At 39.3% G+C, this 27,275-nt stretch overlaps 2 protein-coding genes across 3 annotated transcripts in view; one reads left to right on the top strand and one right to left on the bottom strand.

Moving 5' to 3' along the window:
* Window positions 1-27,275, bottom strand: part of A1CF (APOBEC1 complementation factor) — a 53,370-nt gene that overhangs the window by 13,969 nt on the left and 12,126 nt on the right. The window contains exons 2-6 of the mRNA XM_089897260.1: window positions 21,691-21,831; window positions 19,783-19,913; window positions 14,630-14,868; window positions 8,174-8,338; window positions 1,329-1,426 (exon numbers count right to left, since the gene is read on the bottom strand). Of these exons, the coding sequence (XP_089753386.1) occupies window positions 1,329-1,426; window positions 8,174-8,338; window positions 14,630-14,868; window positions 19,783-19,913; window positions 21,691-21,831 (774 nt within the window). The remainder of the gene's footprint in view (window positions 1-1,328; window positions 1,427-8,173; window positions 8,339-14,629; window positions 14,869-19,782; window positions 19,914-21,690; window positions 21,832-27,275) is intronic.
* The window catches only part of ASAH2 (N-acylsphingosine amidohydrolase 2), a 170,179-nt gene extending 142,904 nt beyond the window's left edge, over window positions 1-27,275 (top strand). For both annotated transcript variants that reach the window (XR_016387985.1, XR_016387984.1), the window contains exon 21: window positions 1-27,275. This exon is cut by the window's left edge. The gene's annotated coding sequence lies outside the window, so the exon portion shown is untranslated.

The following is a 27,275-nucleotide window of genomic DNA, read 5'->3' as shown; positions in this document are numbered from 1 at the left end:
TCCTCTTCAGGGTCCTGGGCTTTCTGGATTATGATTGGATTTGGCCAATGGAGAGGCCTGGCAGGAGGTTGGAGGGAGAGAAAACAGTGAGTTCAAGCTATTTCTTCTCTTGCCTCCCTCTCTGAGAGGTTGCCTTGGCCTGGACGTGTCCACTGGCCAAAGTTCATTACTTTTCTCAGAGACCTGCTCTTTAGAATCCTGTCTCCTTTAGATTTCCTGTTCCTTCTGTAGCCCCTTGTCCCCTTGGGTTCAGGAGTGGGTGAGCCCCAGTTTCCTGCACTGTCTCTTTTAATTCCCCTACCCCACACTCACATGTTTGTAATTAGTCCCTTTGCCAACTGTCTCCTATTAGGACTGACTGATGCAAGGTCCGGCAGGTGAATCAGCCCTATGTGCATTAGGTTCGTAGCAAAGCGATCTACTTTTACTGTCTCCAATCGTATCTTGCTCTTTCCAAATTCTGTGCCTCTGTCTGAGACTACCTCTCCTTTTCCATGTTTTTTCTTTTGGAATTCTGCCCAACTTTCATGGCTTCTCTTAAATATTATCTTCTCATATCCATGAAGGTTTTCTGATTCTTTATGACCCACTCCTCTTTCCTTTGAACATTCTCACCACTTCTTTTTTTTTTTTTTTTTCTAAACAAAACTTATCTGGCTGGACTTTGCAAAAGTTCTGCATACTTGTCTTAATCTTCCAGCTGACTTTTAACCCTTTGATAAACATCTTTGGTTTGATCCTTTTTGTATCCCAAACATTATTTAGCATGATAAGTGGTCCACAAAAGCCTTTTAATGTTTATTGGAGTAATAAGTAAATATTATATTGGTTTCTATATACAAATCAGAAGTAAGGATATAGTATCTGAGTTTTCCCCAAACCTTACTCTTGGCAAGGTGAAGAGATTCCAAGGCTTCCAGAGTTTGGAAGATCAAACTCTGAGGGCAAAATGATAACCTTGACATCTTTTTAGATTATCAGCCTCCAAAATACTGCACTACAAAGGTGATAGTTTCTTTGAAATAGAGAAAACTGAATTGGGAAAAACACCTCGGGATAATCCACTCCAACTCTCTCTTTGTAAAGAAATTGAGGGCCAATGACATGCCCAAATCAGCCAAAATTAGAGATAGAATTGGACATATGAGCCACATCTCCATTGTATTTTCCATCACTTGTCTTTTGTTCATCTTAGATGGATTGAGGCAGCCATGTCAGAGATGGAGGAAGGCTGAGTAAGAAGGACTTGCAGGACTGTTCCCTTGAATAAAACTTCCACACCAAACTTTGATGGAACCTGTACATATTTTTTCTTTGTCCTACATTACCTTCCCATTTAAAGCTTTCATAGCCTCCACCGCATCTTCTCTGTTAGTGAAGTGCACGAAAGCATAGTCTCGGATTTTCTTTACCCTCTCCACAGCACCTGGAAGCAGATTGAAAGTAGCCCCATTAGCAAACCTGAGATAGCATTGAACATGATATATTTAAGCATTTGGCTTCCAAGAATATTTTATCCTTTTTTTTTGGAGACTCTATTTAAGTAAGGAGGTCATTGAAAATATTTCCTGTGTCCAGGTTTAAAATTCTGCACATTCAACAGAATATTTTTTTCTAATTTTTAAATAATACTTATATTCTGCCTTATTATAATTAGTTGTGGATTTGTGTTTCCACTTCCTAGATTATAAGATCTTTGAGGGTAGGAACGGTATCTTGTTTTGTATATTATATAATATAAAAGATAGTAACTTATACATGGTAAAATATTATTGAGTTGAACTCAATTATTGGTCATATTATAAATATATATTTAGGTTATTACCTTTTAAAATTTTATGGCTTTTTCCCCAGAAAAATACCTTGTCTCTTTTGATTTATATAATAAAAAGTGTTAGAGTTAAGAGAGACTTTAGTAATAATTTAATTTTTAATTCATTTTACCTTAATTTATTTATTTTTAACTTAATGATTTGGAATGTAAGGTTCTGATAAGTTATGCAAGATTTATGAGTTCACACAGCTAGGAACTAGAACTCAGATCTCCCATCTGCTTATCTCATACTCCCTTGATCAAAACAAACAAACAAAAAATAGTTTGTGAAAGAACATTTGAAAACCAAGATAGTTCCTTATGATGCTGTTCATAATATCTAAAAGTTGGAAGCAATGTAGATATCTACTAATTCTACCTTGAGGTATCTCTTTTACAGAAGCATTCACACATATGCAAAAAGATCATGCATAGGGGTATTAATTATACCAGTCAGTTGAAATAGCAAAAATAAAACAATGTCCAATTTCATAAGAGTCCAATTTAAATTTGGCATATTCTTTTTCTTTTTTTTTTTTTTGCGGTACGCAGGCCTCTCACTGTTGTGGCCTCTCCCGTTGCGGAGCACAGGCTCCGGACGCACAGGCTCAGCAGCCATGGCTCACGGGCCCAGTCGCTCCGCAGCATGTGGGATCTTCCCGGACCGGGGCACGAACCCGTGTCCCCTGCATCGGCAGGCAGACTCTCAACCACTGCATCACCAGGGAAGCCCTATTCTTATTAAATAGCACTAAGGAGTCTTTAAAGAGAACAAATAGGCCTATATATACATGGAAAGATTCAGAGCCTGTTGTTAAATTTAAAAATTTACAAAATAATAAGTATAATATCATAGCATTTATGTTTTTAAAAATCCCAACTGGCATACATGTGCACATAAATATGAATACACATACACACAGAAAGAGAACTGGAAGGATAAATATCAGACCATTAGTAGGGGTTACTTCAGGAATGGGGAGAAGAGTTGGGGAGAAGAAAGGGGACTTTGATATTTTAATTTATATTCTCCAGTATTCTACAAATATTAACAAGGCTTATTTATATTATTCGTGTAATAAAAAAATAACAAACCAAACTATCCTATTTTTATGTAGAGGGATTGCTGAATATGTTGATGGTAATGTGTAAAAATAAAGTTCTACTGAGATGGTTGAGCTTTATATTTTACATTTTATTATGAAATGTTGCTTACTCAATTTTAAAAATAGAACTTTTGCCTAGAGTGAAGGTAAGATGGAAACTTGTTTAACATTAACCTGTTAGTTTAGCATGTAAATTACCACCTTTTAGTTATAGTCTCTTGGGTATATCTTGAGAGAACAGGTTTTCTTCTATCTTTAGTTTCCAGAGACAACCTAGGATGGGACCCCATGGCAGGGAGGACCAGAAGAGAGGAGAGAAGTCCTCCTTTTCCCCTCTCCCTGTCAAAGTTCAGTTATCTACCCTCTTAGGTTCAAGGTCACAAAGGCAATTAGGCTTCTACTCTATCACGTGGTTCAATGGCTATAAACTGTCTTCCTTTGCAATAATGTTAGGGTTCTAATGGAAGGATAATTTAAAAATATTGCAGTGCTTCTCTTCTCTCACCCCTCAGCATTCAACCCATGACTTCTTATGATAGTGGTTGTACAGAGCAAACTGGTCTGGCTAAGCTGAAAATAAATAAAGGTATTTGAGACCATGAACCATGAGACATGTGATTAACCAAACTTCTAACCTGGTCCCTTTATTCCTTCAGTGTCAAGTGGGGTAATTATTGTGACTTAACCTTATGGCTTATCTTGGAAATTAAGTAAAATGTGGGCCAATGAGGACCTTTACCTTTCCAGTGTTTGCCCCATTCATTCTCCAGTGCCATCCTCCACCCAGGCTCCACTGTTAGCTCCCAGAGGCATTTTGGTATTGTCTTTACCCTAGATCCTACCTAGTGTTTTGTACACAGGGGCTGAAACCAAGTAGGGCCCTCTGGGGCCCCCAGGCACTGAAACCGAGTGGGACCTGGGCACAGAGGATGAGCAAATATTATCAGTCAATTCACACTCCAACTCCTATCATTCACATTAGTTAGGTGGCACTTCAGATGATAATGGATTTTGATGTTCTCAAATTCTGCTTGTAGATATTGAAATCAGCTTGCATTTTTGAACAGTAATGTCCAGCCACACATGCTTTTGGAAATCTTCTTTTTTTCTTTAACTTTATTTTATTTATTTATTTTTGGCTGTGTTGGGTTATTGTTGCTGTGCACGGGCTTTCTCTAGTTGCGGCGAGCAGGGGCTACTCTTCGTTGCGGTGCACGGACTTCTCACTGCAGTGGCTTTTCTTATTGTGGAACATGGGCTCTAGGCACACGGGCTTCAGTAGTTATGGCATGCGGGCTCAGTGGTTGTGGCTCGCAGGCTCTAGAGCACAGGCTCAGTAGTGGTGGCGCGCGGGCTCAGTTGTGGCCTGTGGGCTCAGTAGTTGTGGCACGCAGGCACAGTAGTTGTGGCGCATGGGCTTAGTTGCTCTGCGGCATGTGGGATATTCCCAGACCAGGGATAGAACCCATGTCCCCTGCATTGGCAGGTGGATTCTTAACCACTGCACCACCAGGGAAGTCCTAGAAATCTTAAGATGTGAAAATTTAACCTCATAAAGCAGACAAATTAGAAAGTGAGAGTTTTTATCATAAAAGCTTGTATTCTCTACAATAGTATTCAACATATGGCTTATTTTAATATGTTCCTTCTTTGTGCATAGGAGTTTGATTATTGATTGATGCTTATTTGGCAGAGGGTGAGGCAATAAAATACCAGTGGTCATCCGTAAGACTCATAATGCAGAGAACTGGAAAACAGTTACTCTGTTCATTACCAACTTGTCAGAGACACATCAGTTACCTGAAGACAAACACATCTGCAATCCCAAGGGGAGACTTTCAGAGGGTCATGGTTCCCAAAGTGTGGTCCCAGACCTGCAGTATCAGCTTCACCTAGAACTTAATGGAAATGCAAGTGCTTGGGCCCCACCCTAGACGTACTGAATGTGAAACTCAGGGGGCAGGGCCAGCAATCTGTTTTAACAAGCCCTCCAGGTGATTCTGAAGGTAAACCCCTTTAGGAAAATCAGATTTTATAGAATGACTATAATTGGAATTTCAGCAGATACCCTTAGGCTACACTGGGGAAGAACAAACATTTTCAGGCCCCAGTTTTTGTCCTGATTGTCATTTATTTCTCTGAGTACCGATATAATATTTTCAGGTTAATCAGGGTTAAAATAATACATTTATAAATATTTGCAGGGAATATTCAGGATCCTCCGAGGGATCCAAACTTTCAATAGAATTTTTAAAGAGTTATTTTTCTGTTTCTCAAATTTTTCTAGGTAAGTATAAACACATCCTTTCCACTGGAAGAGAAACTGGTTAGCTCTGACTTTGTTTTTCCCCAATACAGCAGATGTCTGCTAGTAGTCCACCCTTTGCAATTCATTTTCTTCTGCAGAGTGCCAAGAAGCAGCCACACATTGTTATGGAGCCCTGAGAGTTGTCCCCAGCCTGAGAGAGAGAGAGAGAGAGAGAGAGAGAGAGAGAGAGAGAGAGAAACACACCTGACATTTATTATTTTCATTATAATTAAAAGGGCCTGGACACTTGTCTCTCTTCAACACACAGACTGGGAAAGCTGATAGCCAGTGACTATGAAAGGAAGCAGCCTTTTAGTAGTTTCTCATTCCAGCCTTTCCTCCCTAAAAAGAGTAATTTTTTTAAACATCTTTATTGTAGTATAATTGCTTTACAATATTGTGTTAGTTTCTGCTGTATAACAAAGTGAATCAGCTATACATATACATATATCCCCATATCCCCTCCCTCTTGCATCTCCCTCCCACCCTCCTTATCCCACCCCTCTAGGTGGTCACAAAGCACTGAGCTGATCTCCCTGTGCTATGTAGCTGCTTACCACTAGCTGTTTTACATTTGGTAGTGTATATATGTCCATGCCACTCTCTTACTTTGTCCCAGCTTACCCTTCCCCCATCCCCGGTGTCCTCAAGTCCATTCTCTACATCTGTGTCTTTATTCCTGTCCTGTCCCTAGGTTCATCAGATCCATTTTTTTTAGATTCCATATATATGTGTTAGCATACAGTGTTTGTTTTTCTCTTTCTGACTTACTTCAAGGAGTAATGTTTTAATTACATAAAAATAAGAAGTATTATTCACTATGGGAAGGAAGAAAATCAACTTAAAGTCATGGTGGAGCAATGCTTATACATTCACAGATCAGTTCTTATGCTCATAACTGCATCAACTTTCAGATCTCCAATTATACGTCAGTTCTCCTAAACATGCGTCTTCTCTACACCTCGGGAGTTAGGCTGCCATTGCTGTTATTCTTCTGGAGCATCTTAAACTCCTTCCACACACACACATCATACCTGTTAGCTCCTCCCACTGTGCCTGGCACCCATGAGCTACTGAAGCAATGACAGGTGAATGAATGAGTGAGTGAATGGAATAAGCACAGAGCACAGGGTCCTAGAGTTGTTAAGAACATGCTGTTAACCAGACCTGGATTCAAGTCCGGAATCTGCCGCTTGCTGGTTGTATGCTGGTTGTACGACCCTGGGCAAGCTACTTATCTGCTCTGGGTCCTGGTTTTCTTATCTTTAAAATAATGGAAGTAGTAAGGTACCCTACATCATAGGGTTGTTGAGCCACACCGTTATACTAAAGTAGCAGGGAAGGCAGAGTTCCTGAAGGCTGGAAAAAGACAAATCTCTGATGAATCTTTAAAAAGGGAGAAATGATAACCTTACTAATTACCTTTAGAATTAATTATCAATTTATTCTGTTATAACTGACAGAGCAACCAGAGTTGGAAACAGGCAACATGACTATGTAAAGTGAATATCCTCAGGCAGTTTTAAGATGATGGCATCATGGCCCATGCTTATCAACAATCTAGAGAGTTACTGCCTGAGAAATTCTCATTTATGGAAAGATGTCACCACGGTGATAGACTAATACGCTCCAAAGCATGCTAATACCACAAGATCTGCCAAAAAATGGGATCCATGGCCCCCAAATTGGGAAGTGAGTTATCCTACAACTCTTCTTTTGGAGACTTCCAAAGCAAAGTAGAAGATGAAGGATTCCGATAAGTCCCACAAGCAAACAAACCTTTACTTTTGCTGAATCTGTTGTTAACAAACTTATTTGACCATGGACCCCTTTTATCAGTAACATCTACTAACAGTTAATAGAATTAATGTTATGCAGAACTGACTTTGGGAAATGCTTGTTTGGACATTGTTTCTTAAAATGTTTTACTTGTCTCAGTGTTGCAGTTTCTATATGAGAAAAAAAGAGATAGGGAGTCGATCTCATGGATTAAAATTGATAATGAAAAGTATTGGCAAAATGAACAGTAATTATTCTTCTCCACCTTCCTTTTTGCTTTCTCTTCACCCAAATTAGTTTCCTAGAACAAATTGTCACCTCCTTACTTATGTACCTAAAGTCACAATCATATTCCATTAGACCAGCAGTTCTCAAGTGGGGACAATCTGCCTTCCCAGGCACAAAAATGTCTAGAGACATTTTTGGTTACAAAAATTACAAAATTATAAAAATGTCCAGAGACATTTTTTGTTATTATGCCATGGACTGCACAGGACAGACCCCCACAGCCAAGAATTATCTGGCCAAAAATGTCAAGAATACTGAGGTTGAGAAACCTGCATTAGATCTATAGTTATGGCCATGCATTCATTAACACAGTTAATATTTATTGAGCATCTACTAAGTCCCAGGCACACAGACAGGAGCTGAGGAGACAATAGAAACAAAAAGAACTCATGGAATTTATAGTTTAATGAAGGAAATATGTATTCATTAAGTAATCACACAGAAACATGTACAATTATAATATCAATAAATGTTATAGGACCTTAGGTCCCTATTTTCTAATCCAAAGGTAGGAATATAGTTTTAATAGTCTATGCAATTATGAAAGTAAGTGAAAGCTATCTTATTTAAAGATACAGGAAGTCATCACAAGCATAAGTGTTTTGTTTGTTTGTTTGTTTTGTTTTTTGGTGGTACGCGGGCCTCTCACCGCTGCGGCCTCTCCCGCTGCAGAGCACAGGCTCCGGACGCGCAGGCCCAGCGGCCACGGCCCACGGGCCCCGCCGCTCCCCGGCACGCGGGATCCTCCTGGACCAGGGCACGAACCTGCGTCCCCTGCATCGGCAGGCGGACTCCCAACCACTGCGCCACCAGGGAAGCCCAAGCATAAGTGTTTTTAAAGTATGTTTTGAAAAAGTAATGTTGTCTGGTATGTCCTACCTGGTTTAATATTGTTGAATTCTTTCTCAATCATCTCTTCAGAGGTAGACAGCATTAGGTTTCTTACATATAGGATTTTCACGGAAGACATTGTGTCTTCATCAACTTCTACTTCTGGTTCTGCCCAGTCTACTGCAATAGGATGTCCCCATAACTGAATTCTTCCTGTTGAGAAAGATCACAAGTACGATTAATTATATAGAAATTAGGACATCATCTCAGTTCATACTAATGGACTTTAAAATTGAACCTTGAGGTCTTGATTGAGCAAGAAGACTAATATTAAAAGAGGTGATTATTGATTTTAAGAGACATTTCAAATAAGACCTGGCTAGAAGGGAGTTCTGTATGACAAGAGGCTTATTATAATGATAGGGTATAAACGGAACTAGAACGTGGTTTAGGAAAAGAATGGATTTAGGGCTCAGACATAGAGTCTAGCTTCCTGAAGCATTAGAAAGGTCATTAGGAAGTATATCTGCTGCGGTTGGAATCTGAGTGATTAGGTGCCACCACTGAGCTGTCCAAAAATGGTGCATGTGAAGGGTGGGTAGGGCTCAGGTACCCCTAGTTTGTTTTTGGTCGCTTACACTCGGTCAGAGCTCTGATCAAATATATTCCCTCCTAATTCTCGCTTCGTCAGAACATAGACAACTCAGAAATCTGGAGAAAAAGTTATTATTCTTTTCCAAATTAAGACAAAGAGCAATGAAGAGTCTATGATGGGAAATTGAACTCATCTTGAAAGGGTAGCTGTTATCCATGACTACATATATATTTATATTCCTATATAACTGCAATTTATTGAGTGTCTTGCACTCCACTGTGTGTTTCCCATATTCTCTCAGTCATAGTAACTCTGTGGGGAGGGGAATGACTTTCCCAATTTTACAGAAGAGGAAATGAGCTTTTGAGAGGATACCTTACCCAGATCTATTTCACTTCTCCACTGCTCCCTTTTGTTTTTTGTTACTCAACCCCTGTACCCCTACACAGTACAGATCCATGTTGAAGTGATGAGAGGAGGGTGAGGGTCAACTCAATTTCTTAATTTGATTGGAAATGTTTAAATATTACACAAGAGACAAGTATTTTTAATCAAAATGCATCTTTTTATTCCTTAAAAAACAGTCAGTTGGGGCTTCCCTGGTGGTGCAGTGGTTGAGAGTCCACCTGCTCATGCAGGGGACACGGGTTCGTGCCCCGGTCCGGGAAGATCCCACATGCCGCCGAGCAGCTGGGCCCGTGAGCCATGGCCACTGAGCCTGCACGTCCGGAGCCTGTGCTCCGCAACGGGAGAGGCCACAACAGTGAGAGGCCCGCGTACCGCAAAAAACAAACAAACAAAAAGCCAGTCAGTGAAAGCATCTGTGGCATTGACGTTCTAAAACTCAAACAAAGGATAGATGCATCCTAATGAGTTAGCGAATCCCAGTCAGTTAGCGGGAGGCTGGCTCCTGCCATCCCAGTTGGCTGGCTACCTTGTTCTGCCTTGTAGCCCAGACGATAGTTTTCTCCATCACTCTTTTCCCCCTCCTTTCCACTCCCCTTCTACATCTCCTTTCCTTTTTATTCCATTCCCTTCCTTTCTATGCTTTACATAGACTTTACTAAGGGTCTTATCCCCAAAACCCTAAGGCTCCCAGGTGACTCTGGTTTCTGTAGCTCAGTGGTTCTCAATCTTGGCCCCATAGTAGAAGAGCTTACAAAAATATGGATTCCACTGTGTGTGCTGGACTCAGGTCCTTTCTACCTGCAAGAATAGACTGTTAAATTTTCAGAATTTTGTGAGTCAATTGATGTCACCTTGGTGGCTTGAAATGAGCCACAGTGGGAGCGTTAACAGTATAGAAATCCAAAAATATTACAAATCAGTGCTTTTGATTTTCCCCTGGGAATCGTCTCATCACTGACCTCTGGACCCTCTTTTCCAATTCTGATTTAAGTGGTCTAGGCCTCAGGATTTTGAAAAGCACCTCAGTTAATTCAGCCAAAATTGAGAACACTGTTCTAGCCCATTGGCTTTTGCCTTTCCAGACTGGGACCACGGTAAGTCATTCACAGGCCTGAAGATGTGGAAAAGGTTAAAGTGGATAGAAGTGAGAGGAGGTGCAGGGAGCAGTGATTTCCATAAACATCCCTGTGAAAGTCAGTGTTGGAAAGTGATTTGTGAACTTGAGCTTTGAAGTCAGACAAGTTCAAATATCAGATTAATGATCCTGGCTAGGAAACAACCTTTCTAAGCATCAGTTTGCTCATCTGTAAAATGGGGCTAATAAAAGTACCTGCTTCTCAGGGTTGTTGTGAAGACAAAAGAAGGTGATGCATTAACGCATATATGAGGAAGCTAGGAAAATGCTACAGATGAACCTATATGCAAAGCAGAAATAGAGACATAGACGTAGAGCACAAATGTATGGACACAAAACGGGGAAAAGGGGGGTGGGATGAACTGGGAGATTGGGATTGACATATATACACTACTATGTGTAAGATAGCTAATGAGAACCTACTGTACAGCACAGGGAACTCTACTCAGTGCTCTGTGGTGATTTAAATGGGAAGGAAATCCAAAAAGGAGGGGATATATGTATACATATAGCTAATTCACTTTGCTGTACAGCAGAAACTAACCCAACATTGTAAAGCAACTATACGGCAATAAAAATTTTTAAAAACCCACCTATTTAAAACTTTAAAAAAAGGGACTTAATTTATCGCTTTTAAATGATAATTCAATAATGTACATTCCTCTTGAGTATTTTTGATCTATTTTTGGGGATGTATAGTTTCCTCAGAATATGCATTCTTTGTGTCCAATGTGAATAGTGTCACTCACTCAAATTAGGTATGATTTTTTTTAGAACTTTGTCATTTAGAAGAAGGCAAATTACATTGTAGACACAATAAACGTTTCCATACTGAGTGGTTCCCCAGGTGTTGCTATTTACTTCCCATGCAGGTGAGTGGCTAGTGTCATTAGCTGATAGATTTAGCAGTGGATCACAAAATTTGGCTACACAACAGAATTATCTGGAAAACTTAAAATATCAGTGCTCCAACGCCACCCCCCAGAGAAGCAGATTCAGTTGATTAGAGGTTGATTTGGGCACTGGTATTGTTTAAAAACGTCTTCGGATGATTCAAATTTGTAGCCCACCATGGGCCACCCTTGATTTAGATGATCAGATCTCAAACTTGTGGTCTCAGGGGCAGTTGCATCCTGGGAACTTGTTATAAATGCAAATGATCAGACCCCATACCACACCTACTGAATCAGGAACTCTGGGGTTGGGGGCCCCAGCAATCTATGCCTTAACAAGCCCTCCAGGTGATTCTGATGGAGGTTAAGATTGCAAACCACTGTTGGAACTTTTTTTCAGAGTATCCTTAGAATGCTTTGATAATGCCTGAACTGGATACATCAACTTTGTTCTACGTACACCTCAGTAAAGATGCAATGTCAAGAGGGAGCTTCCACTGTTGGAGGAGGTAGGTGGTGGGAGGCAATATACCACTTTAGAGCACAATTTTCTCTCTGTCTTCAAGTCTGGATCAATTAAGAAGGAAAAGCTTCTTGTGGTCCTTGCTTATCACGTTTCTTAAAGCTCTCCTTGTCCATTCAAACTGGGGTCTCCAGAGGATTGCCCATTACTGAAATCCTGTATTGTTGCTTAATCTATGGTGAGGTCATAAGTAGATGTCCAAATGGGTAATAGATTTTACTCTCAGGCTTCGGCAGAAAGGAAGCAGTTTGCTCTGGCTGGCTTACTCACCGCCTCTTGTTAGTCCGCTGCTGAGGCAGTCTGACTGAACTCCAGCGGACTGAAACTCAACCAGCTGAGGCCAACTTAAAGGGCAACAAGCAAAGTGGGCGGGGCTGCCTCACATCATGATGAGGATGAGAAAATGCCTGGGGAGAGTGAGGCAGCCTATATATTGCTGCGTCCTGGCCAGAGCATCCATAGGGAGAACTCAGGATCTTGGGTGGAAGCATAACACGGTGCTTGAGAATTCTTGCCGCCCAGCTGCTCAGCCTTGCCCGGCCTAGTCAGTTCAACTCAGGTAAAGAGAAGCTCTTTCTGTGGGTCAATGTGCTGTTTTCTTTGAAGGAGGGAAGCTGACGGGAAGTTTTAATTCCGTAGGAACACTGATTGTCCGGCTGCTGAAAACTCTTTCTCCCATTTTGGACCCTCTTTCACTGCCATCCTCTCCCATCCCCCAAATGATTGTACGTATCTGTTTTTACAGGTAATGAAGGAGGAAAATGATTAACGTGGGGTGGAATAGTGGAAGCTGGTTTCTCAGTGAAGTGGTGGCTAAGCTGGGGCTTTGAATGCCGTGAGTCAGTAGAGACGGGGAGGGGCAGGTCATTCTAGGAGGGGATACAGCCTTCGAAATAAAGGATACAAGAAACGAGCATGGTGTTGTCTAGGACACTGAGTTTGTCCTGATAGAAAGGAGGGTGTTTATTGTGAAAAAGAAGGTCCAAATTATGTTTGAAAAGAACTGGGGCCCCGAGTGAAAGGCCGTGAATGACGAGCTCAGAGGTTTATGCTTTATCTCATATGCAGCAGCAAGTTGGTGAATATTTTTGAACTAATGAGTGAGTGACATCATTCAGCCTCTTAACAAGGAGAGATTGAATTCCTACTATTTGGAAGAACTTGCGGAAAGGATGATATGTTATTTTAGGAACACTACTCTGGTGGTAATGTTTAGGATGGAGTAGGTGGGGCAGGTGGGGGGCTGGGGGGCATCAAAGAGAAAGTAGAGCTGGGAGAATACTTAGGAGACCTTGAAAAAAAATAATCCAAGGTTGGGAATATATGTGTTTAGCCTACAGTGATGGCCTGAGAACAAGATGGATAGGAGGCACTTCTCGAAAGCAGAATTGTTGATGTTGAAGAGGACAGCAAAATATTAAGTTCAGGTTACTGAGAGGCTAGGTAAGCAGCGTGGGGAGTTCTAGTGATTCTATGCACCTGTGAGTCAGGCGACTTGACCACTGGGTAGCGAAGAAGTAGTGAATGGAAGCTTCCCCATTAAAAATATCCACCTCAGATCAAAACATTTTTACTGTCAAAATTTTAAATATTGATTTCATCTTCCCTAGTCTTTGCAAAATTTCTCTTTCCTATGTTTTATAGCAATACTATTACACATGTATAAAATATATTAATAATATTGAATCTAAAAAATGTCCACTTCTCAATAGATTGAGCCATTTTGGGGGATATCTCAAATTTTTTCACTTTAAGCTGCCTTCATGAAAATATTATTAAAACATATTCCCCAAGCTCAGAAGCCATCTTTCAATTTTGAAAATTTCTGGAGGGCTAATCCTATTGGTTTTATTTAAAACAATAAAAATAAATGTAGGTGTTTTTGTTGCTGTTTTGCTTTGTTTTAGATTCTGGTGACTTCCAGAGTGCTTAAGAGAATCCTTGATTCCAGTGTGTTCAATATGCCATTCTTGACATACTTATCATTTTAATATTCATTTTAATACCTTTGTGTAAGTTTGGGAAATATTTTATAACAAGCACAGGACTTTCAACAATTTTTCCTAAGTTGATCTTAGTGGGGCAGTGTCTTGGTGGAGTCTTCTAAACCCAGGAATCTATGGCTGTTGACCAAATAGGACCTACCTCGTGGTTGTAGCATCTAACTAAGGTGTCTCTCTATGGAAAGCTATTATTTCTATTACCTAAAATTAGACAAATTATTAGACACTAGGGAGTTATAATAAAAGTACGTCATTTTGGGCTTCCCTGGTGGCGCAGTGGTTGGGAGTCTGCCTGATGATGCAGGGGACACGGGTTCCTGCCCCGGTCTGGGAGGATCCCACGTGCCGCGGAGCGGCTGGGCTCGTGGGCCATGGCCGCTGAGCCTGCGCGTCCGGAGCCTGCGCATCAGGAGCCTGTGCTCCGCAACGGGAGAGGCCGCAGCAGCGAGAGGCCCGCGTACCGCAAAAAAAACAAAAACAAAAACACGTCATTTTAATTGTCATTGGGATAATGTATCACTTGCATATTTATTATTTCTACATTATAATGGATAACATATACCCTATTTCTAATAAGCCTGATAACAAAAACTATATACAAAGATAACTGTTGACTGATAAATTTACTTTTAAGGAGATTCTTCAGTTTAAAGATTCAGTATGGGGTTGCTATAACTTCAAGTTCTGGATTTCTCCTGTGCAATATACATTGGATTTAATGTACGAAGTGAATAGTTTTCAGAACCCAATCTGTGAAAACTTCAGGGAACTGAATCAACTGTGAGATAACTAAGAAAGACCGAGAGTTTAAAAAATGTAACATAACCAGAGATAAACAGCAAAAAAAAAACGAACAACAGGCTTCTGTTTCCTTTGCTAAGGAGCACAGCAGCCTGAGGCAGGCAGGACGGAGTGGAGAAGTCTCCTCTTTGAGGAGGGGTCCTAACCTGGCAGAAGCTTCCTCCGGGCCATGGCAGCTGCCCGATGATTCTCATACTCCACGAAAGCAAAGCCCCGGTTTTTGGTTTTATCGGCAGCACTTGGGTAGACAATGACATCCACAACTCCTTCGGTGACCTTTTTCATCTCTGATAAGATTTCTTCTCTCTTTTTGGTTTTTGGGATTCCCCCAACAAATAATCGGCAGTTGTCCACGCTGGCACAAACCCCTAACAGACGCCCATTTCTGCGAAAACAGCAGGGATTTTGATTGGGGAGAGTCCTTGCTTGATTAAGGTTTAAGACGGCAAATGAAAATATAGAAATTGAAAATATCAGGCCGGGACCTGATATGGCCTGTGGATATGGAACGTTTGGTCGTCTTAGTGTTTAAACTGGTTTTGGAAAGTGGTAGCTGCTTTTGAGAAACTGGAAGTTCTGTCAACCTTGGTTCTGCATTTTTAAAGAAAAAAAATAGTTGAAACTGAGTTGCGTCTGCTGTCTTTAGAGTATATGTAGATTCACTAGTTATTGTGAATCCTCGACACTCCCTAATACATCATCAATCCTGAGGTCTTTACACCTGGCTCAATGTACTCTTGTATCCTGCCCTGGAGGTATCTGAGGTTGCAACCCCTGGTGCTCCCTTTTTTTCCAACCAAATAGAGAAACTATTCTGACATGATCATTATTAAAGATAGTCCCTTATACAGAACAGAGTTTCACATATTATTTGGCCGACACAAGGAGCCCGTGAGATGGGCAGAATAGGTATTGTTTCCATTTTACAGTTGAAGAGCTTGAGACTCCAAGATATTAAGTGACTTGCTTAAGATTTTGTGGATTTTGAGAGTTAAAATTGGCCTCTGGATTCAGTTTAATCCCTGTTTCTTCCACTGTGCAGTGTTGCTTATCAGCCAGTTGGTGGATACCTTCGTTGGCAAGGTGTAGGTTGGTTCAGCTTTTCTGGGGGACATGTGGGAAAATGTATCGGAAGTCTTAAGTGTGCGTAACCTTTGGCCAAATGATGCCCCTCTAGGGGAGTGTCCTTAGAAATAAAGATGAGCATCAGCATTTTTGTGTAAGGTTATTCACTGCTACTATTTACAATAGCTCCCAAATTGGAAATGAGCAAAATAGTCCATCGTGCAGGACTGGTTTAATGTATCTCAGCTGAGGTGACTGACTCTGGGGCTGGACATTTCCTCATTGTATACCGTGGTATGTTTGTCATCCCTGGTTCTTGACCACTAAATGCCAAGTGCCACCTGTTAGGTCGTCCAAGAATGCCTCTTCATCTTTCTCTATGTCCCTTGGGGGGACAATATTGCTCCTGGCTGGGATGCACTGGTGTATAAAAGATGAGCGTTCATAACATAGGATGCTCTGTGGTCAATAAACATAATAACATAGGAGAATAAACATAGTAACGTAGGAGAGTATTTGATGGTTGAAAATACCAGTTGGCACTATGCTGCTGGGTTAAAAAAAAAATGTAAAATGAGTATATGAGAAAGCCATTTTGATTAAAACTATAGAAAATCTGGAAAGACTATAAAAATTCAACATGGTTATTCTCTTTAGGCAATGGGTAATGAAGGAATGGTTTGAACTTTTATTACTGTTTTTTGGCTGTTTTTGTGTGTTGTGTATTAGGCCATGTGACTTTTGTAATAACTCAAAGTTATTAAAAATGGGTAAAGTTTGCTTAACGGAAACCACTCATTCCTCCTGAATAAGAAGTGCTCAGCCAGGTGAGTGGGAGATTGCTCTGATTTCTCGGAACTAGTGGCTCTCAGCTGTGTGGCAGGTGTTCTCACCCAGGTTGCACCCTGTCCCAGTTGTCTTCTGTGCTTTGTTGAAGAACCAAGGACCGCATATCAGATATGTAACAGGTCCATCTCCGTTTGTTGAACATTGTCCTAACAATGTGTTTTTTCTGGGGGGAGGGAAGGGTCGATAAAGTGTTCAGGGTTTTTTTTTTGTTTTTCTTTTTTAACTTAAACCTTTTGTTCCAAGATACTATTTATTTAGAAATTTATATTTTTGATCATTTGGGGGCCGGTCAGTTACCAGTAGGGGGAGCCTGGAGCCTCCATATCCTGTTTTTAAATCTATGTGATTTGTCAGCAAATCCCAGAATTGCTTGGAGACGAAAAACTCTCTCTCAGAAGCTGAGGGCATGACTTTAATGTCGCCAGAAGCCAGGCATTTAGACGATGCTCAGTGGATATTTGATGACGAGGAGGATATGACACCTGTGGGTCTTTTCCGGCTAAGAACCTTATCTATCCCCTCAGAGACAGTGGCTAAAAACAAACCAAAGGTTTGTAACAAGAAGAGGTAACAAACAAATCTCTTCTCTACAAGAAAGGTTCTCTCTCTGACAACATCCAAGGCAGAGTGGAAGTAGGTGAGGTTGGCCCTGGGGTGTCTATTCTGCTATTTCACATTCCATTTATCCTACTCATTAAAATCCAAAGTCACTCTGTGCCTTCACCTTGCTTCTGGCATCCAACCTGAACTTTAACTGGAATTTTGGCCACCAACTTTCTCTTTCCAAATGCTTTGTCATATTTTTCCTCTTCCTTTTCTGCACCCTCCTGCCATCATCATAACCATCAGTAAACATTTATAGAGCATCTGATATGTGTCAGGCACTGAGCTTTACATGCGTTATCTCCTTTATTTTTCCTAATCCCCTCCATGAGGTAGGTATATTTTTGTCTCTATTTTATAGATGAAGACATTGAAATTCACAGAGAGGATACTGTTACTTTTTAATGGCTTGTGTTCATTATTCATACCCCATCTATTTTCAGAAAGTCTTGACAGGCTCCAGTGTGTAACAATGTATTAAGTAGATACAGCAAACTTTGTTGATTCCCTACAGAAACAATTCTACATCCATCTCAACTTAAAAGCTATTTTGAGAATAACCTTTGCTATTAAGATGTTTGGTTTCTATGAAAGACCAAGGAATGGAGAATCTTCTAATTCCTGGAAACATCACTAATATATCTTAATATAGCTTTTTATAGCCCTTTCTAAAATAACAGTATATATTATTTCATATGATGGATGCTCGGAATAACTCTGTGTGATCAGGTGATAATATAAAACGGATGCTGAAAGAGGTCAAAGGATTTGTCCAAAGGAACCTGGGCTAGACCCTCTGGTCTCCTGATTCTCATACCAAAAAATTTTCCGTATATCAGAGCTCTTTTGGATCCATGGTGGCATGTGTGGAAGGGGAGCCTCCTTTATGTTTTTTCCAAGAATCTGTTCCAGAATCCAATCCTGGTACTGAATGACTAGGCTACTAGTAGTTGCCAAGTCCAATCAATCTTTTCATGGCTAAGGGGTTTAAGAAAAATGACCCAGTAGTTGACTGACTACAGAATTACAAGGATAATGCAGGACTTATTTTGAACCTCTAGAAAGTGAGAGAAAACTAATGACAGGAAATCTACTCTCTGTATTCACTAAATTTAAGATTTCCTCAGTTTTAAAGTGCATCTCTGTTACAGGAAGAAAATATAGGTGAAAGACTGCATCTCGGAATTAATGAATGTGCTAATACGTAAGAGTTCTATCACTTATTGATGTATTACTATGTTCCAAACACTAAGCTAAACATATTGAAATCTTGATAACATCCCCATAATAAACCTATGAAATAAGTATTATTATTCCTGCTTTATAGATGAGGAAATTGAGGCTCAGAGAGGTCAAGTCACTTTTTGACACTCAGCTGAGGCCCATCTGACCCCAAGCTATTGCTTTTTCATCTAACACACTAATCTTTCTTCCATGTGGCCCTGGGCTTCCTTAAGAAAGGATTTATGGCAGTTCCCTCTGGTTTAGATTTTAGAATGTAGATAATTTCATGTATTGTCAATTTATAAAATCAGTTATTGATTGTATAGGGTCGGTTATGTCCTGGAACCCTGTGCTAATCCCATGGTTTCAAATATTGCCTATATTTGGCTGACCCCCAAATTTACGTTCCAATCGTGACCATTCTCCTGACTCCAATATCATACAATCACCTCCTCAGCAACTCCCCTGGGACGTCTAATGTGCATCTGAAATGTAAATTGTCCCAAACAGAGCTCTTCATGTTTTCCTGTTATTCTCCCAGCCTTTTCCATCTCTATGACACTATCACATCCACACATACTTGGACCAAACTCCTAATTTTCCTCCCTGAATTATAAATCCACTCACACTCTAAATCCAATATTTAGCCAGTCTTGTCTATTCAACCTCCAAAATATATCACACATCTGACTTTTTACCACCTTTACCACTAACCCCTTATGCAAGCACCACCGTCTCCCGTCTAGTTCTAGACACAGCAGCGGCCTTTGAACTGCCTTCCCTCTTTCAGTCCTTACCCTGCCACAGTCCATTCTTCACTTAGTAGTCAGAGGAATGGAATGTTGTAAAAAAGCATGAATCTAATTAAAACCTCCTGTAATTTCCCCTTTTTTAGAATAAAATCCGAATTCTTAATGATGAAATATAAGACTCCCCAACTGTATTGCCTTCAACCCTCCTCTCTTTACTCTGTTCCGAAGGTTGGCTTTCTTTCTGTTCCTTTAACACATCATGCTTATTCTCATTTTGAGACCTTTGCACTTGCTGTTCGTTCTTTCTCTGAAAGGATTTTCCTTCAGGTCTGACTGTCATGGCAGATTCTTTTCATTCAAGTCTCAGATCAAATTTTACTTTCCGGAAGAGTATTTTCTTAAATACATCAAGTTAGAGTAGCAGCCTCCTCATACAACTTTACCCCATTTCCTGGTTTTTATTTTTTTCAAACTCTTTTAAATCTTATACATCCGATTGCTCACTATGAGAGTAGGAAAGTGTACCTTGATACTTCTAATATTTTCAACAGTGTCCAGCACATATTTTTGAAATGGATAAATCAATGAATTTTGCTTCTTTGAACATTTCACAGAACTTAGTCTGGCACCTTACATAGTGATGGTTAAATAAACATTTCATTAAATTGATTTCCAAGAAAAAGAACTAACCTTTTATTTCTGATTTTGGCTATATTTTGCATATACTATATTAGATAAACTTGCTGGAAGAACAGATAAAGGTACATTGTCTGATTCACTTTTAATCTAGAAAAGATGGGTCTTACCTAATTTCATAATTATTAAGTTGCTTGATTGCATTCTTGGCTTCTTGTTTATTTGAGAATGTTACAAATGCATATCCTCTATTGTTGCCATTAAAATCCATCATCATTCTCATTTCATAAATTTTACCAATCTACAAGTAATAAGAGAGAATTCATATTTATACATTTGTACTTCCAAATGAAAACACACACACGCATACACAACATTTTCTGAAGTCTCTGCCGTGTTGGCATTTGCATCCCATGTGTAATAGTTTGCATGTTTTCATGCTGGGTTCAGATCTGTTATCTGACTCATGGGCAAAGTCAGGATAAATAAAGAAAACACGTACAAGTGGCATTTCAGCCGGAGTTGCCAGAATGTATATTTTTGGCAGAGCAAGTGACCTTTCATCACACAATTATCTGGGGATTTATACGACATCTTAGGGACCAGAAAACACATTTGTCATCAGGAGTACAATTTCTTGATAGATTTGTCCTTGCCCTTTACGTTGGCCTCTGAGGCCTCCATAGTTTTTATCTTTGCTTGGTCAGACTCACCAGTGATGTTTAAAACCAAAACCAAGAACACTCATTTGGAGCCTTGTGAAACTGACTTCTTAGCTATCTTTTCCACCTACCATGATATAAAGGTGAACACAGAAGGTGTGTTTCAGAAGATGGTCCTGGGAGCCCTGTTTTCTCCACCTGTAGGCTGAAGGTAAATGCTAGCCTTAACACAACTGATCCAGGGCCAGCACCTCCATGGTACTCATGTGTACTCTATCCCTCTCACTGTAACTCCTCTGCTTTGCTTATATACTATTCCCTCCTGCTACCCCAACTGTTCTCTATAATCCAGACACAGTAATTCATTATTGCTGGCTGCTGTAAGACGGGTGGCCCACACAGACGTGAGGGACACGCGTGGGGAGAAGAGGCATCATTAAGCTACTTCTATGATGTCAGCCCCACACCACCCCCCGGTACTCAGTGATGGACACCTATTTTTTTCTGGGCTCATTAGGAAGGAGTTGAAGCATGCTTCATCTCTGCATTTCAAATGTTTCTTGGTGCTCATTTTCATGTTCAGTATATAAGATTCTTATAGGATTAAGTCCTTGTAATTTATGCACGTGCCAAGTGACGTTGTTTGTATAAAATTCAGAGTAGTTCTGAAACTGAGCTGAACTACACACACACACACACACACACACACACACACACACACAACTGATTTTGGCATTTAGGAAAAGAAATAGCTAAACTCTCATTAAATTTTCTAGGAATTTTAAACACCATTTGGTAAATTATCGAAAATGTTAATTTTGTATTTTTGCTTTAACTTTGGGTTTAGTAGCAAAACATCATTTGGAATTCAAACTGAGGAAATTTATTCCTTAATTATATAGTGACTTTGAAAAACCATGTTATTAATCTTGTTGATTGCATTCAAATTTGTAGAAGGAAATTTCATTCTCGATCAATATGTATGGGGACACGGTTGAGCCATGACATACATATTTTTTAATGTGAAAATCTTACACTTTATAAAACCATATTAACATTTCAAAGTTGAAGCAATACCTTATCTTAGACAGGTTGTTGTGGTGTTATTCTAGATTGATAGACCTGTTGAGTTTGCAGTAAGATGGCTATGCTAGTGGAGATGGGGGATTGAAATATAGATTAAAAAGTCATCAGCAATGGTAGTTTCAGCTGTCAGTAACAGGACAGCTGAGTCAAGGCAGTGATAATTAGGGGCCAATCACTAAGAGCTGGGAAGGTTTTAACTTTGTCCATGATTGAGGAATGGTAATTGGAAAAGAAACCATCACTGACCAAGAAGAATGAGAGTGAAAGCAAGGTGAAGAGAGTAGTATTTTTTTCCTTGAAAGGTTAAAAACAAAACATCTTTAGACTCACTTTTTCACATAATGGTATAAGTTCATCTTCAAAAAGGTCTCGGGGAAGTTTTCCAATAAAAATTTCACAGCCCCTTTCTGGGGGTGCAGCATCCCAGCCAGGCGGGGGACCACCATATTTTCTTTGTCCATTTTCCTGCAAATCCCATGTGGATTGTAGGAGGGAGAGAAGAAAGCAATACAATCTTTAGTTTGAGTTCCTCAACTATTTTCAAAATCATTTCTCAATAAGGAAGATACTTATTGACAAGTAATAGTAGTGGACTGGTCAGAGGATAAAAATGGACGTCTCTTTTGTATGAATTTTTTAAAAAAATATTTATTTGGCTGCACTGGGGCTTAGTTGTGGCACATGGGATCTTTAGTTGCAGTATGTGAACTCTTAGTTGTGGCATGCATGTGAGGTCTAATTCCCTGAGCTGGGATTGAACCCAGGCCCCCTGCATTGGGAGTGCGGACGCAGTCTTATCCCCTGGACCACCAGGGAAGTCCCTCTTGTGTGTGAATTTCAACACCGTGCTCTTGCTTCAGCGACTTGCTCCAGATAAGCACTGTGAAAACTTATAAAGTGCTGGACAAATATAAAGGGTTATTTTTTTGGTTTGTTATTATTTTGCCATTCAGACTCACCAATGCCTGATCGTCAAAGGATATGATTATAATTTGAATCTGGGGTTCTGATTTAATATTGAAGTCTATGAGGTTCTGGACCTGAACTACTTGGCTCCATGACCCACTAGCTGTGGGGCATTGGGCAAATTGCTTTACTTCCCCAAACCTCAATGTTTCTCATATATTAAGTGGAGATACTATCCGCTTTTGATTAAAGGAGATAATGTATCAAATATGCATGGCACAGGTCTTGGCATGTGATATATATTCGATAGCTATTAATTCTCTTCTTGCCTCCCTGGATTGAGGCTGTTTCATGCACTGAGCAAGGCAATGTAGGCCCCTAAATAGAAACATCATGAAGGTTAACATTTGAAAGAGCGGACTGGCTAATTTTGGGGGTAACCAGTAAGGCACTTAAATCTGTCTTCAAAGCTGACAAGATGGTGAAAGGTGTTTACTAATGTTGCATCTCTTTGTGGAGAACAATGCTGTTCTCAGTCCAAATACTGTAGCATTAGCTTCTATTTTTTTTTTTTCCTTTGTTCTAAAAAATCCTTGGTAAATTCAATGTCCTTTTGGGGGAGGAGTAGCACTGATGCTTGTCTGCCCTGCTGTCTGTATTTTTCTGAAGGTTAATGACCTAAACATAACTTCAGGGGCCCCAAAGTAAAAGATAGGCCTAATCCACTATTATTGAGCTGAAATAATTCATTTGCTGGAGAAGAATAAATTTACTTTCCACTTAGGTATAGCCAAAGCTCTTTGTTATACTTTAAGTGATTGTTGGAGAAAGGAAAACATAAAAGACCAAATATCAGTATTATTGCTAACTTCTACAATTACTACTTTAAAAAACTTTTATACCGTAAAATGATGTTGGATAAAACCTAGTAATGTATAAAGTAAAAAGAAAAATTCCCCAACGCATCACCCTACCCATCTGTAGAAATAGTTACTGTTAAGTTTATCTGCCTTTCCAAATATTTTTCTGTGTATATTTTCAAAAGACATGTTAGTTATTTAAAGACATTGTTTTTCACGATAGTTGTTTGTCAAAAAAAGAATCAAAGTAAACCAGCTTCTAGTTTCACTGTTAAATCTTTATATATACTAACTTGAGACTTCCTCAGTTATTTTATAAGTGGTAGTACAAAGGCTTTTTGGATCACAGTATTTAAGTATTTAAATGATGTCTGTTATTGCAATCATTTAAAAAATTCCTACTAATTTAATCATGTTGCCTTAAGTTAAAAAGATGTCAAATGGGTGTTCTACATTGCCTTGATTACTTTTTGCTTCAAGCAAGTAGGTGCTTTTCATTTTACTAAACGTTGAAATGTTTGCCTCAAGAGTTCTTGTATTTTTTTCTTCCCCTATATTCTTGCAGGATTATCCAGTAGAAAAACTGTCACTGAAAAATCTGATAAATAAAATGTTTTATACTTACAGGAAACAAAACAAAACAAAACGTAAGAATTCAATGAGCATATCTCAACCAAGAATTTCCTAAAAAAAATGAATCATATTTTCAGAGACATATTTAAAGTTTTCTTACTTAACAAATACCTGTATAACACTTCGTATATGACAGCACTGCTCTAATATCATGGGTTAAGGGCTGTTACTATCCGGACCTCACAGAAGACAGTTAAGCCCACAGAGATTAAGTAATTTGCCAAGATCATGTGGCTGGGGAGCGGAAAAGTCAGGATTTGAAGCCAGGCAGTCTCGTTTCAAAGGCCATCAGCTTAATCCCTACTACATTTTGCTTTGTTATGTGGTAGCCTAATCACTTATAACAGATTCACACATTTAAGTACTTATTTATGAAAAAATTATCATGCCACTGAATTGAAAATTCTCTGCTGCATTTAAAATCCTTTCCAATTTCCAATCGTTTTACTACACAAATTTTAGGGAAGAACATTATCTCATACCTATTGCTTACAGAGAGGTGTATTTCTATTGCCATACTACAATCTACTTCCTTGGGTCGACTGTCACCATTTGGTTTATGCTGTTCCCTCTGAGGCCATTTCTGTATTTCTTAAATGTCTGGAGATATACTATTCAATGGATTATTGGAATAAATTTAGTATAAACTTGGCAGTATTTTTACTATTCATGCTGAGGAAACCAAACTTTCATCGCATCATAGTGAAATGGTTATTCCAGAATTTCTCATTTGACAAGCTCTGTCTGATAGCTTGAAAATAAATAGGCAACCAGCAGATTGACCTTTAGAATTTTCCCCTCAACTTTCTTGTTATAATTGTTAAAAAAAAAATGTCACAAACTATTTCGTGCATGTCACGTATATAGGAGAATTCATCTGCTTATAAGCCAAAATGATTGGGTAGGAGAGATGATTAATTCTGTTGTTTCTGTAAACAATTGAAATAAATTCACCAAGAGTATTTTGGGGGATCACCAAGAGTCTGACTGGTGAAGTTCAAGCACTGGGGGAGATTTGCCCTATGAGCCACCCACTGGGCTGGGAATGCACCAGTGGTGGAGGTCCAGGCCACTTTAAGACAGGCGCTGGGCATTAGTCATGGGGTTGAAATAGCTGTCTGTTACTCGGAAAGGACAGTTGGGAGCTGGACTGCTGGTATTTTAGGCAGTATTTTTATAGTTGAGGAGTTTAAAATAGATAAAGCCTAGTTATAGCTGCTCTTTCCTCTCCTGGCTGATGTCCTTCTTGTGAGATGAATTCCTCCAGCAGCACAAATGTATTAGTCATTCAGAGAGAGAAAACATAGGTTTTTGTTTTCCATGAATGTTTGTTCATTGAACTCTGGGATCTTTTATTTTTCCAAAGACTTGGAAACCATTTATTCTCTCAAATCACACGTAAATAGGTGAAGACCTTCAACTGTGTAAATTTAAAAATGAAAGACCTCATTCTGACTATAAATCCAGTGGCTTTAATGTAAATACTGGATACTGAGCCTACCCAGTAAGTATTTGGAAGTCCCTTCTGTTGCAGATATTTTAAACCTTTCATGAAGGAACCATAGAGTCTTTAAGAAATTTTATATGCCATCTTCTTGACCTTGGATAAAACCACTCAACCTTTAGTAAATGATTCTAAGCAATAAATCTTAGCGTGAAGGACAAGTGGACGGAGTTAATTTGGGCCACCTGGCATCTGATCTTTTAATACATCTGGGAAATCTGGGCAAAACTGCCTTTTTCCTATAGGAGTTAAAAATAGCAGATACTTGCTTTTCTAGTGTCCCTTGCAACTAGGACAGTAATGGTTATAATAAAGTTAAATTGAGTTCTGGTGCAGAAATTTTCAACGTGCTAACATTAGTGTTGACTCCTCCTTGGATACATTTTCTTATCATTCCAGGTTTGTGGTGTGGTTTTGGGTTTCATTCCTAAAAACTTACTCTTTAAAACATTTTTAAATTTTAATTTAATTTATTATTAAAGTATAGTTGATTTACAATGTTGCATTAGTTTCAGGCGTACAGCAAAGTGATTCAGTTACACATATACATATCTTTTTTTTCCCTAAAAGCTTACTGTTGAATCTAGTTCTCTAAATTCAAAATTTCTGTAAACCAGCATCCTTTTAATAAACTCCTTTTCTGCTTAATCAGCCAGAATTTACCTCTAATACTTGCACATGGTAGTAACAGCAGCAAAAATCAACAGCTAAAACAGCGCTAACTCTGAGTCAAGCAATGTGCCAAGTGGTTCCCAGGTATTAATTCATTTAATCTTCTCAACAAACCTATGAGGCTGATACTACTATTACTTTCATTTTGTAGGTGAGAAATCCAAAGACATAAAAGCAGTAAGTGGCAAAGACAAAATCTGAATCCTGAGTCCATGCTTGTAGTTAAAACATTTTTCTCTGTTTTTTTATATTAACCCAATATGCTCATTTTACAGATAAGGAAACTGAGTCCAGAGATGTTATGTGACTTCCTTAAAGTTACACTGGTTAAATTTACTGCAGAAAACACTAGACTAAATGTCCTCTGATTCTCAATCTGGTGAACTTGGCAAATATACTGTTCAAAAGTCGTGATGACTTCTCAGGCTTACCAGCCTCACAGTTTTGTATGTTGTGTGTCACACCTACTTTCTTGTTCAACTTCATCAAACATGGACACCAGATGGTTGGTCGTCTCCCATAAATGAACCGATTCATAAACTAGAAGAATATTAATTAATGAACCCTCATTCAGTCTATTTTTCTGAGTAATAATTTCAATTCCTTTAATGGTTCTTTGGAAATTTTATATTCCAAATCTGTAATCATCTTTGTGGTTCCCTTTGGTCCTTTGTTTTTTCTTGCCAAGAAGGAAGAAATTGTGTATGTTTCCTTATTCAACTGCTTTCAGCTGTTCTCCTACCCATTTTCCAATTGACTATGTTTGTATCTATTTCTGCTCCTGATCGCTCAGGTGCTGGACAATCTCCCCAGGCTTGGTGACATTTCTAACGTTCACAAGCATGCCAGTCGCCACCGCCATACCAAGAACAATGGTTCCATGGCTAAACTCCTGTGGTCTCTTCTCACAGCTGATACCAATGCATTGAGAACAGCTTTCTGGACTGTGTCTATTGCAGTTCATAAATTAATACCATATTCCCCTGGTTGTTGATTTGAAAGATTGAATAAAGGTCTTTACAAGGCATTAGTTTTATTACCTTTCACCTGTGTACCAACTGTATATCTCAATATGTGATAGGGTTCAAGGCAAATCTAAGGGGCCTTAAATAAGATGTACCAAAAGAATCCTCTTAGATGTGATTTTAACTTTGGTCTGCTAATGCTGTTATTGTTGTTGAGGACAACAGACGGTGCTATAGGGAATGTTTATTTTGTTAATTCTGTATGAAAGACAATGATCTGTTTTGTGTATTGTTTGTTTACCTGCACATCTTAAGACCAGTGACTTCATATTGGTAAAATCTATTTTAGGCTAAGAATTTTTCGAAGGCAGAATT

The sequence above is a fragment of the Delphinapterus leucas genome, chromosome 16 (assembly GCF_059928025.1).
Source record: "Delphinapterus leucas isolate spDelLeu-1000000601 "Yukka" chromosome 16, BTC_Dleu_Yukka2, whole genome shotgun sequence".
NCBI lineage: Eukaryota > Metazoa > Chordata > Mammalia > Artiodactyla > Monodontidae > Delphinapterus > Delphinapterus leucas.
Note: the sequence above shows the minus strand (reverse complement) of the source record. Positions and strands in the feature narration are given on the sequence as shown.